The sequence below is a fragment of the Pipistrellus kuhlii genome, unplaced genomic scaffold (genome assembly GCF_014108245.1).
Source record: "Pipistrellus kuhlii isolate mPipKuh1 unplaced genomic scaffold, mPipKuh1.p scaffold_m20_p_1, whole genome shotgun sequence".
Lineage (NCBI taxonomy): Eukaryota > Metazoa > Chordata > Mammalia > Chiroptera > Vespertilionidae > Pipistrellus > Pipistrellus kuhlii.
Genome location: NW_023425404.1, coordinates 24,059,180 through 24,072,267, shown reverse-complemented (window position 1 = coordinate 24,072,267; position 13,088 = coordinate 24,059,180). Strand labels below are relative to the sequence as shown.

The window sequence follows — 13,088 nt, the reverse complement described above, 5'->3', positions numbered from 1 at the left end:
GATTCTCACGAATCCCTGAAATTTTAGGAAAGAAACTTCATGCATTGCTTGGAAACTAGGCTTCCCAGATTTCTGGTTCTGAGGGTGGTTTGTTTACACTGTGGCCACCAGGAAGCTATAGGCAATCCACCCGGGTAGAAAGCTAAGGGCACCCCAGAGGCTCATAGAGCATCCTGCACACCCAGGGTGTGACCCTCACTCCCGCCTAATGAGTTTCCCATGGAGGCAGGAGGTGGCATAGAGAAGTTACTTCTAAATCATCATTTTTTTAAAATAAAACACCTAAAACTAGTACAATGCTAAATGACAATTATATTTCCATTTTAAAAAATTATAAAACCAGCCAAAACCGGTTTGGCTCAGTGGATAGAGCATCAGCCTGTGGACTGAAGGGTCCCAGGTTCGATTCTGGTCAGGGGCATGTGCATTGGTTGTGGGCACATCCCTGGTGGGGGTTGTGCAGGAGGCAACTAGTCGATGATTCTCTCTCATCGATGTTTCTGGCTCTCTATCCCTCTCCCTTCCTCTCTGTGAAAAATCAATAAAGTATATACATTTTTTAAAATGATAAAACCAAACTGAAGCACACCAAACTAAACAAAGCTTGTTTTTTGTTTCTTTTACCTTCAAATGCATTTCTCAGTGGTTGATAAGCCTCAGACTCATAGTCTGAGATGGGAACAGTGGTCTCTGAGAAAAACACGGCATCGTCTTCCATGGTGGGCTCCACGGAGTCTGCAGTGTTTAGAAACAGGTTCACAACAGAGACTTCTGTGTCTTCCATCGGGCTTGTGGGAGTGAAGGCAATCCGATCTGTGACGGCAGATGATCTCCCCTCCCCGTGTGCCATTAGCAGGGCCGGCTCCGAGTGTGGCTCCCCTTCAGGCAGCCCCAGACCCATCTGTGCAGCCTCTGTCCGAGCTTCGTCCCCTTCCACGCCTTCCACCCCATTAGGGCTTACTTGGGCTGTCGGAGACATTTCCATTCTCAGCGGAGTCTTTGTGTTGTCTCCAAGCCTTGGGGTCTTTATCTGGCTCACACTCTCTAATTTGGTGTCATCCCACTCATCGCCTGTGACAGAGGTGGCTGGAACAGCTGTGCTGACACTCACTGGGACTTCTGGGGCTCCCAGCAGGCTGTCAGTTTCTGCCTCAACACTCGGGCTGTACTCGGGGGTTGCAAGCCCGTGCACGGTGGCAGTTGCCTGGGTATTACCAGCTGTCATCTGTGAGGGCTTCTCCCTATCGGACATGAGGTTTCCGGGCTCAGTGCCTGCTATGGGCTCTGCACCAGGAAGAGAAGTTATCCTCTGATCTGTGTCTGCTTCAGATTTCTCAGTCCTTGGATTGGTGGTTAGTATTTTGCTGGTATTCACATAGGATGAAGGTGAATGTCCCAGACTAGCGCCTCCCTGACTTTCAGTTGTAAACAACTGATTGTCCACAGACTTCAGAAAACCTTGTGTTGCTTCGGCAGTCCCTTCTACAGTGGGCTCAGTGTTGGTACTACTAAAGAGTTCCTCCTTCTCATCCACATCCCAAGAACCAGTTGCCACGACAGGGCTGTTCACCATGGCCTTGGGAAGCAGGCTTTCGGGAGACGTTCTCTCTGGCCGGCTGGAACCAACCACTTCTTCCCCTGGTGGGACCCCTGGCTCAGTAGCAGTGTGGACACCAGGGCTGTTAGGCTGCATGAGCCCAGCTCCTGTAGGATGGGCCTCTTTGCTAAGTGGGGGAACTTTATTTAATGGCACTGCTGACGGTCCGGCTAATGCTATCATTGGATCTTCAGAGACCACGGGTTGGGGACTGCCCTTGGAAGCAATGGAGCTATTTCCTAGGTCATCCGTGTTTATCCTCTCAGGCTGCCCTCTTTTTTCACGAGCATGTGCTATCTCCCCTCTTCCCATTGTGGGGAAGGCCAAACATTGTGTGGCACCGTTGAGGAGCAGATGGCTACAGAAAGCCAGGCAGATGTACAATACTCTTGGTCTTCTCATAGTGGAAGAGGAATGTGCACATCAAGTGGCAGAGTTGACAACTGCAGTGATTGAGTCCTGCAGAAAAACAAAGCATATCCAACTGTCACACAAATATATTTTGTAAACAAGCCCCTTTGAAAAGAGTTAAATAACCCCCTTGACTTTATGCTCAGAGATGGTGTGTAAGAGAGGACTGTTCTATTTCTTTGTACCTTTGAGACGTGGATAACCCAGTTCATTTTTCCCTTCAGAATTCTGCAGCTGATTTAATGTGATGCTCTCTGGAAAAAGGTACTCATAGTTCAAATACGCAGTTCATTGTTTCCTAAATACCTACTTGAAATAAACTACCTTTGGAGTCACATTATTCTCCGCAAACTCCTCTATTAATCATGTAGTCAAGTGACTATAGAAATGTCCAGGATATAAAAAGTAAATCTTACATTTACTTACATTACATTCAAAGAACGTTTTAAGTATATTTTAAAACTTAGAGGCCTGGTGCACGAATTAGCACACAGGTGGGGGTCACTCAGCCTGGCTGGTGACCAGGGCCGAAAGGGGCCAGAGGGACTGTGAAAGGTTGGCCAGCCGGCCTAGAGGAGGGACAGCCAGAGTTTAGCTGGCTGCAGGAGGTTGGCTATGGAGCGCACTGACCACCAGGGAGCAGCTCCTGCATTGAGCATCTGCCCCCTGGTGGTCAGTGCACATCATAGTGACCGGTCAACCAACCAACCAGTCATTTAAGCTTTTATATATACTAGAGACTCAGTGCACAAAAATTCGTGCAAGAATGGCCTTCCTTCCCCTGGCTGCTGGCACCACCTTTGCTCTGGCCTGGAGCCGCCTTTCCGCCTTCACTCTGCCCGGAGGCCCAGAGTGGCTGCGATGGTGCAGAACACCTGGGTCGTCACCATGACAACGATACAAGCATCCTGCTCCCAGCTGCTCTGCACCAGTGTGTGCAAATTAACCTTCCATCTTTGTTGGGTTAATTTGCATACTCATTCCTGATTGTCTGGTGGTCGTCACGAAGGTACTGTTAATTTGCATCTTTCTCTTTTATTAGTGTAGATAGATGTCATCACAAAATACTGAATACCAGTTACATTCATGAGTTTTTAAAAAACATAAATGAGTGCTCACTTTGGCTGAACTTTTCTAGATGAGGAAAGAGGACCCCCTGGATGCAGAGCTGAGGCATCTTGCCGAACTCCCAGCACCACATCAATGAGTCATCTTGGAAACGGATCCTCTGGCCCCAGTCAAACCTTCAGATGACTACAGCCCCAGCTGACATCTCAACTACAACTTCTTAAGAGACCTTGAGCCAGAACCACAGAGTTAAGCTATTCCCAAATTCCTACTGCACAGAAATGGGATGGGATGGGATAATAAATAAACATTTATTGCCACCAAGTTTGAAGCTAATCTGTTACACAAAAAGTTTGAATCCACAGTATTATGGGAGAATACAGGAATGGGCTGATGTCATGAGGCGTCCTGGTGCCAAGTGCAGAAACACAACAGCATGTCAGGAACATAAATTTAGCAGCAGAAAAACATCAAAGCCAGAGGTGACTAGGAGAAATATAAGCCACTGCCCAGCCCCTGCCAAGAATCCTCAGAGATAGTGAAATGTTAAGTTTCCCTATAGGTAGGATCAAGGTTTGAACCAATTTTATTTAAATATTGAATTGCAATGTCGTGTAGTTAGCATTGTTTTAAAAGGAGAGAATATGAAAAAGATATTTAACAGAGAGGGAATGGCGTGGACTATTAGTTATCACTTTAGATGAGCCAAAAAACATCCCAGTTCGTACCCAGGTAACAGATTTGGTTACCTGCCGCCTCTATTTTCCTTCCTTAAAACAAAAATACATGAGAACTGTAAAGCATGAGTGCTCATAGTTGATGACATCACACCTTCATATTTCTGTGCAGACAAGTTGAACTATGAAACCCTATATACTGGAAGATATGAAAAAGCTACAGGACTCTGGTTCATTTCTGATCTGTTCAGAGAGCTGCCCTTTCCTAGACAAATATTTTTCCCATTCCATGAAATCTTACTAAACGTCCCAGAAAAAGGAAAGGTGTGGCCTAAAAGCTTAGCCTACAAGCTCCCATGCTTCTGGATAAAAACCTGCGAGTGGGGGTGGGGGTGGAGCCCTGGACCGTTTGGCTCAGTGGATAGAGCCCCAGACTGAGGGCCAAAGGGCCGGGGTGGATTCTGATCAAAGGCGTCTGCCTTGGTTGCAGGCTCCTCCCCAGGCCAGGCCCTGCTCTTGGCACAATCAATCTGTTTCTCTCACATCGATATTTCTCTCTGTCTTTCCCTCTCTCTTCCACTCTCTCTAAAAAAATCAATGGGAAAATATCCTCTGGTGAGAATTTTAAAAATACTAAATAAATAAATCTGAATTTTTTTTTTTTAAACCTGGTTTGGGTGGTGGGGAGACATAATGGTAGCAGTCAGGTTTAGAGGGTCATGGAATAGCATCAGAAAAATTATTCCTGACTCCTAGCTTCACTGTTGTTAAAACTTGCTATGTGAGCCCTGACTGGTTTGGCTCAGTGGATAGAGTGTTGGCCTGCAGACTGAAAAGTCCTGGGTTTGATTCCAAGTCAAGGGCACATGCCTGGGTTTGGGCTCAATCCCTAGTTGGGGGCTTACAGGAGGCAGCGGATCAATTATTCTCTCTCATCATTGATGTTTATCTCTCTCTCTCTCTCTCTCTCTCTCTGTCTCTGTCTCTGTCTCTGTCTCTGTCTCCCCTCTCCCTTCCTCTCTGAAATCAAAAAAAGAAAGAAAAAAGAAAAAGAAATTTTAAAAAATTTGCTATGTGCTATTGGCCAAATGGCTTCAGTTTCTCCTTTGACAAAATGAGGAGTTAAAATAATCTTTGAAATTCCTTCTACCTCTCATTTTCACATTTCATCTATATGACATAAAATAAAAAACACAATATCTTTATATCCCCACAATTTTGCCATTGAGCGGGCAAAGGCACCCAAATGATTGAATGAATTTTATTTTAATATGTTCTGGAGTCATGTGGACCCAGAGGAGAATTTTGTGATCAAATCAGCCTGGGCAGGGAAGAGGCAAAGAATTAAGATTTAGTATAACCTCAACTGCCTTCCTGAAACCAAGACTTCCTTCAAGGTTTTATTTTCGCCTAGCTCTTGAGCTTTAGAGTATTTGTGTGGAAGGAATTCTGCCATTGCCCTAAAAGACTTTACTTCTGTAATTAAGTTTTGGCCACCTGCTTTCTAAATCCAATTACAGCGGGAAAGTGGGGTGCACTGCTAGCCTACTCTATGCCTGTGTATTGTGGCCATATGCTCCTTCTCTCCGCTATTCACAAGGCCGCCTGAACTCTCAAAGAAGCAGGAAAGACAGCCTGCAGAAATGGCAGCAGGGGACACGCTGTGACTCAGATAAATTGGTAGATGACCTTCAAGTTCCAGGCCTTCCTCCATCTTTCAAAGCATGGAACAGCTTCACGCAGTCACTCCCATGAGCCTGGTGTCCCCCACTGGGAGTTGCAGGACATTAGAGAATAAATTTAAAAAGACTGACCATTGTCAATTCAATGACAATATTTCTAAACCTACATAACCACCTGCAACCACATTTTGAAGGCCTTGTCTTTTGTCCTCGGCATGGTATCCTCTCCCGGGCACAGAGGAAATGCTCAGTAAACACTGGCTGAACAAACAGATGAATGTTTTCAGATTCTCCTCTCCAATCCATTTCAGACAATCCAGTGGTTTATTCTTCCCCTCGTTGTGCTGGGGGAGAAAAAGGGAAGGGGGACTTCATTGCCTATTAGAATCATTTGTCTCAGTGATACGAATATTTAGTAAACAAACAAAAGATTTCTCTAACGTTTCCTTCACACTGTAACTTTGGATGCTGCTTTCCCTTCATTGTATCCATCAGGGCAAATGAATTCACATAAAGAAACTCTAACCCCGTAGTCGTCAAACTCATTAGTCAACAGAGCCAAATATCAACAGTACAACGATTGAAATTTCTTTTGAGAGCCACATTTTTTAAACTTAAACTTCTTCTAACGCCACTTCTTCACAATAGACTCACCCAGGCCGTGGTCTTTTGTGAAAGAGCCACACTCCAGGGGCCAAAGAGCCGCATGTGGCTCGAGAGCCGCAGTTTGTCCACCATGGCTCTAACCCAACTGCTAACTGATGGTGGATATTAACTTCTAACAGCTTAAAAAGCATCCCTGCCAGAGCAAGTCAGGAGCACCTTGTCCATCACTCGCTATCAAGGTATGCTAATGGCCCAGCGGTCCTGCGGGCAGATAAGCTGTCCTGTCAAGTGTTATCTCTGCCGATCTTAAATGGATACTGTCCAGAATCCAGATCTGTGTCAGGTCTAGGCATACTCGAGTTTCAAAGACACATGGAAGATAACATAAAAAAAAATAAAGCCTTAGCCATCTTGTTAGACTTAATCACCAGTTTTTTAAAACACTCCGCCACTATTTTTCCAATTAGAATTTATACTTGCGGTGTTCGGTGTATTACCCACACACACACACAAAGGGGACCAGCATGAAAAACATCCGCAGCAGTGACAATGCTACTTTTTTCAAAGGTAAGTGCACTGCAGGTGTAATTCATAAGGAGCATGAGTGTTAGCCTAAGAGTACTCAAGACATAAGAGGGCTGCAGAGTTTGAAAAAAAAAAAAAAAATTGGCGACAATCTGCTTGATATTTTTATTTTCTGGGGATAAACACAAATACCATAAATAGCTGGTTTGGGGTTTCAGGAAGAAAGCTGCCTAACCTCAGATTCTCCTCCTCTACTGGAAGTTACTTGGAGGTCACCTAAAACACGCCATCTTCTTCACTTACACTTCACCTACACGATGCTTTGCTGGGGGGAGAAACAGGGAGAGATTTCATTGCTTAATAAGATTGTGTGTCTCAATTATCTTAAAATAAACTCAATCAAAAATCCTCGGTGTCATCTTGAACTCTTCTCTTCTTTATATTTTAGATTCACAACTCCTATGGATCCTTCCTCACAGTATCTCTTGGAATTGCCCCTTCTGTCACATCACTGAAGTGTTATTATTTTAATTGCCTCTTAATTATCATTTTCAGACTCTCCTCTCCAATCCATTTCATACAATCCAGTGGTTTATTCTTAAGGATAAAAATGACAATAATCAATAAAAAATGACTAGCATTTGGCGATGCTATAAGTCAAGTGTTGTAAGTGCCTTGTATAAATTATCTTATTCAATCCTAACAATAACCTAATAAGATAGGTACCACCATCGATCTCCATTCTTTGTTGGATGAGAAAACTGCAGGCTGGTCAAGGAGAATTAACTTGCCTATGTGATCATGTCTGTTTCTAAATTTGTGAATTCTTTCAGACTTCCAGTTCCCTGCCTTTGCCACTATAACTCTCTGCCTTCCCAAAATACATAAGGTCCCCAAACGTACAACTGCCAAACTCCATATCTGTAATGCAACCCCACAGCACTAGTGCCCAGTACAGATACCATTGCCAAGTGGTATACTGCCCTCTTCTATGCCATACTCCTTTCAGGTTTCTAAGTTTTGCTCACGGCACCACACTAGTCAGCGTTCCTTCCTTCTCCCCGACCCTAGATCACCACACCCTCCCCCCCTCACTACCCACCCCCCCCCCCAGGTCACATCCTGTGTACTAACTTTTGTCACAGAATTGCCTCACCCATTCTCTTCCCACCCTTCTCCCACCTTCTCTAGCACAAATAATTTTGTCTGTAATCTGATCGCCTCAAATAAGGTAATGTTCCTTCCATACAAACACTGATCTTTTAGCTTCCTCTGCTTGCCATATAATTGCTAGGCACATAGAGGATGTGTTCAATAAACATTTGCTGGCATGAAGTGAATATAAATAACCAGTCAAGAATGTGAAAATGAATGTGACCAGGGTCTCCATTTTATATTGTAAAATTTTCAATGACATTTCATGGTCTATTCTATATAACTGAAGTATGGTAGCAACCATACTTAGGTGAAAACTGCTGTCTGAATTTTAACCCTGCTATTCTGGCTTCTGCACTCACTTACTTGCTTAAACAATAGGGTAGTTACCTCAGCTTCCAGATTGAGACCTGGAAGCTAAGGCAATTTTCCTGTGTCTGTGGACCAGAACCACAGGAGACTGACTCCCATAGACTCGGTAGTTCCAGAAGTTGAAACTGCAGATAACCTTTAGAGATTAACTTTGCTCAGTTTTGCTTCTATACTATCTGCTTTCACAAGATAAGGCCACATTCCAATGTCCAGCAGGATGTGGCTGGGAATGACCCTGTGGGCTGTTCCCAGCACTTAGAATTTAGAATTTTAGAACAAAGGAACATTTTTGTGGTTTAGACCTTTAAAAGGACTGCCTACACCTGGAACGGCGCGATAGTGAGTGTGGACTCCACCTGCGTGTGGTGCTCTCACAACCATCCTGGCCAGTTCAATAAATCCTTGCCTGCTTTTTTTTTAATCAATTAGCAGCCTCCAGTGGTCTTATTTTGACTTCAGGGTTCAACCCCACAACAATAATAAAAGCCTAATATGTTAAGTGTCCGCTCGTCCAGCTGTTCAACCAATCAAAGCATAATATGCTAATGATATGCTAAGGCTACCCAACCACTCGCTATGACCTACACTGACTACCAGGGGGCAAACAGTTGACTGGTCAACCAATTGCTATGATGCACACTGACCAGCAAGGGGCAGACAGGTGACCAGTTGACCAGTCACTATGATATGCACCAACCACCAGGGGGCAGACACTCCAACTGGTAGGTTAGCTTGCTGCTGGGGTCCAGCTGATGAGGACTGAGTGAGATGGGCCAAACATGCCCTGGAGCCCTCCAGCAGTCCCTTTCCAACTGGCCAACCTCTCGGTGCACAAATTTTGTGCACCAGATTGGCCAACCCCTGGCCAACTGGCCAACCCCTAAGTGCACAAATTTTGTGCACCAGACCTCTAGTCCATATATAACTGTATGTTGACAACATATTATTTTAATAATAGTAATAACTTCCGTGTTATCATCTCTGTTATATTTTAGGCTTTCAGTGTTTATTTCATTTTAAATACTAGATTAACAGTAACAAGTGACAAGTGTCGGAGCTTCAGGTCAACTTGCTTCCCAGTTACCATCTCACCTTTAAAAACCCAATTACTGATTCTGTGATTGATGAGGGAACAGGAAACCCTTTCCCTTCCTTGTCTGTGTCTTGATCATCTTTCTTTTGTGTGTTTTTCCTGACTCTCAATGATGAATGTGTCATTGCCTTACCTTTTCTTGGAGTCCTGAAGGTCCTCACTGCCAAAGCTTTTTCCTTTGTCTAGAGCAAGGCTATCAAGACTCTGACCCCATTAGCCCAACGGTGGCACACGGCATTAAGGTACCCTTCCAATTCATTGTGTTTTTGACAACCATCAGTGGCCTGATACTGTGGCTTTAAGATCATCAGTCCCCAGTCATTTTTCACTATAAATTAAGTAGCTGGAATGACTGATGATCCTTTCAGCAGCATGTCTGACCACAGAGGAAGGAGGGAGAATAGAGTAACCACAAAGAAAAGCATGGTCCCCCAGGAGCAGGGTAAGTGGGCTGGGCAAGACGGTTACTCTGGCAACTCCCTGCTCAGGGCTTCCCGTTCCTGCAGGTCTCCACTAAGTTCTACACGCTGAGCCCACAGCTCCATCCTCTGCACTGTAGCACTGGAGACAAGGGAAGATGTCTGTGCTTATCACCCCGCCCACATCATCTTATTCCTAGTTAAAAGAAGCTAGATTTGAAGATTTAAACACTGGCTTGAAGTTCCAGCTCTGCCTTAGGCAACAAAATCACTGAAACTGGGTTTCCTCGTTGCAAAATGGAAACAAGAATGTTTCTTCTGTTTTCTTCAAAAGGCGGAAGAAAACCCAAGAAAGTGAAAATAGACATGAAAATGGTTTGAAGAATGGAAGTCATATCAGCTTGGTCCTGACACGCACTGCCCTCCAACTACAGAAATGTAAGCAATTTGAAGCATCCGTAACATCCTTTTTCCTCCTCACTATGTCCCTGGAGCCTCGCCTTTCAGCTTCTCATACAAAGTGGCCAGGGAATCATCTCATGTTTGCAGAATCCCGCCCTAATCAATCTTGATCAGCAAGCTCCTGTCCATCCATCATACAAGTTATTTTCAATGACCCAATCTGACACTTCATTTCTGTTCTTTGTGCTTCACAAACCTCAATGGCTATACAAGGTCTCTAAGTAGTAGCTGCAATTAAGGAGAAAGTAATTCAAATCCCCAGGTAGATATTTCAAGGAATAAACATAGTAGGCAACATTTCAAGCAGAAATTTGATTCAGACACTCTCCTTATAATCACCAAGTATACACAGCAAGAAAAAAAACAGGATTGACCATGCATCTTAGTAGGAAATGAGTTTCATTTTACGGAGATTAAACCCAGGTTCCCTTGGAACACCAGCTTCCCTATTGTGAGAATCAACAACATTCGGTAAACAAAAATACAATTCCATACACTAATTTTTCAGGCAAACTGCTGAATACACAGTGCAGTACACCTTTAGTCAAAGCGTGGAACTGGGTAAGCCCAGCTTCCTCTGATTGATGCCATACTTACATTTAGCATCAAACCGTATCAGTAGAACCACCAAATTATGACCTTGAAAAATGTAGCACGAAATGCCAGAACATAATGGTAAGAAACTTCCTATGAAAACAAAGACAAATCCGCATCTCCCTGGTTAGCTGTTGCTGTAGCTACACTAGACTCCCTCAGCCTTGGGAGTTTTGTGAATAAACACAATCCCTATCAAGTCTGCCGCATAAGTGTCTGGCTCATCCTTAGGACAAATGTAACGACTCTGCCTTGTTCATAAAAGTAAGCCTACCCTAAAATCTCTACTGTGTGTAAAAAATAAGTACCAATGTTCTGATGCTGTAAGACCTTACCCCAGCTTTGAGTTTCTTTGAATAGATGCTAGTGAGGTTCTGCGGGCCAGTGAGCAAGTCGGTGTGTGACTCTGTAGGCTCTTGGCTTACATGAGATGCCTTGAAGCCCAGCAGCATCCCTTGTGACCAGGAAAATACACACACAAAAAAGGGGGGGGGGGGGGGGGGGGCAGGCACATTCTGGCCACACATTTTGCTCCCTATAAAAGAAATCCTTCAGAGGTCTATGGGTGGAGTTGTGAACCACTCCCTCTCCACTTTAAGTTTCAAACTAAAACTTCCAAACGAGGAAGGCAGACACTTGAAAGCAGCCTCTCTCCTCTCCTCCACCGCAGCTCTACCCTGAAACGAGGTGCCAGGATCCTGGCAGACCCTTGGGATCAGCTTGGGACGGCAGGATTCTCATCTTTTAAGAACTCCAGCACTTAAAAGTCCTTGGCTGCTTCCTCAGCAGCCAGGGCTCCCCATGTTCAGAATCTGCACAGGTCGGGTTCTGTCAGTGCCCAGGACTTACCGAGACATCTGGGCACCTCCCAACAGCCCTCCTGGAATCTCAGGCAGAGCCTGACCTCCGCATCTAATCCGCAGGCCCTCCCTCCAATTCAGTGCCCTTTTTTCTAAGGAGCATCCTCCTGCCAGGGGACCGGCCAGGGTCTGAGCTAGGAGGTTCAGTAACACCTACGCGCTAAGCACTCAACTGTTTGTTTTCTGCAAAGTAACAAACAACACATTTCGGGGGCCACCGCGGCCAGCCCTCATTGGCTCCCCGGCCGCTGGGCACCGCTTGGCAGAGGAGACCCTGCGATCGATGCTTTGAAAAGAGCAGATCGCAGCCTTCGGGAACTTCTCTATCACCGCTGCGAGATCGGGATGGGAGGAAGGAAAGAAAGAGAAGCCCACACAAAAGCAGCTAGTCCTGCAAGCTCCGCCAGCACAAAGGCCCGCTTGCCTGCCGGTGCGGAGCGGGGAGGCTGGGCTGGGCTGCGCTGGGGCGAAGCGGGCGGCGGGTCCTCCGAGGCCTGCGCCGCGCCCAGCGCTGGCGGAGCGGCCCCCGCGCACCCCGCGCCACGCACCGCGGTCCGACTGGGGCGCAGGGCGCACCGCCCCGGACGGCCGCGCTCCCCGGACAGCGCAGCTCCCGGGCGACCCCCCGCTGCCCGGGGCTGGGGCTCCGTCTCTCCTCGGCCCTGGGTCCGCAGCCACGGCCGCCCGAGGGGCAGGCGCCGGGCCGTCCTCACCTGTGCGCCTTCAGCCCAGCAGCGCGCGGAGAGCGGCGCCCGCGCTCGGCATCCCCGCGGCGGCCCCTGCAGCGCTGGCGGCCCGCTCCTCGCTCTGCGATGCCAAGGGGGAGGGCGCTCCGCTTTGTTGCTTATTCATGAGGCCGCCCTTTCGGCTAGGGATTGGACGGACGACGTGCCCGCCCCGGCTCAGCTGCCCCGACACCCGATGCGATGCGGTCGTCCCACGCCCCTCGGAGTCCGCACACCCTCCTCTGCTTTGGCGCTGGGGACAGAGCGGCGGGGGCGAGTCCCGCTCGGGGCGGGGCGCCGGAGTCCCCCCCTCCCCTTTCCCGCGACCCCCCACCGGGCTGCCCTTCTTGGAAGCCTGGGCTTCTTCTGCCGCAGCTTTCCCTCTGTGTGTGCGGAGAGGAAACCAGGCTCCGTCTTTTCGCTCTAAGAGCTCGAATTTCTCCGGCCCTTGGTTAGGGCAAAGGGCGCGAGGAGGGGGCTCGAGGACGTTCCTTAGGGAAATGGTGCCGCACAGCCCTGCCCCTAAACAGGACCCTGTAAACTAGCCCTACACGGAGTGTTCCTTTTCTCAGTCACTCAGAGAAGTTGAAAATAAGTGCTACTAAGGGGTCTCGGTTTGTTGAGCCCTTTGCTCCTCTCGGGCACAATGCTGTATGTTTCCTTCCCTCATCACCGGCTTGATCTGCCCAATAACCCTGAAAGGTCGATTTGGGTAATCCCCACTCGTTAGGGGAGCAGGTGGAGGCTGAAAGCCATAGAACTTGCCCAAGGTCTTATGGCTAATGGCAGGTTATTCATTACCTCTTTCCTTAGTATCTCAGGGACTGTTTTATTTTTCTATT

At 46.9% G+C, this 13,088-nt stretch overlaps 1 protein-coding gene across 3 annotated transcripts in view; it reads right to left on the bottom strand.

Annotated features, from left to right (window-relative positions):
- Positions 1-12,380, bottom strand: part of ARMH4 (armadillo like helical domain containing 4) — a 103,067-nt gene extending 90,687 nt beyond the window's left edge. The window contains exons 1-2 of one of the 3 annotated variants that reach the window (XM_036435355.2): positions 12,235-12,380; positions 625-2,056 (exon numbers count right to left, since the gene is read on the bottom strand). In XM_036435355.2, the coding sequence (XP_036291248.1) occupies positions 625-1,999 (1,375 nt within the window). In that variant the 5' untranslated portion in view covers positions 2,000-2,056; positions 12,235-12,380. Of the gene's footprint in view, positions 1-624; positions 2,057-3,127; positions 3,151-12,234 lie in introns of those variants that run through there. The other 2 variants (XM_036435345.2, XM_045580203.1) reach the window with 2 other exon arrangements.
- Positions 12,381-13,088: the final 708 nt, after the last annotated feature.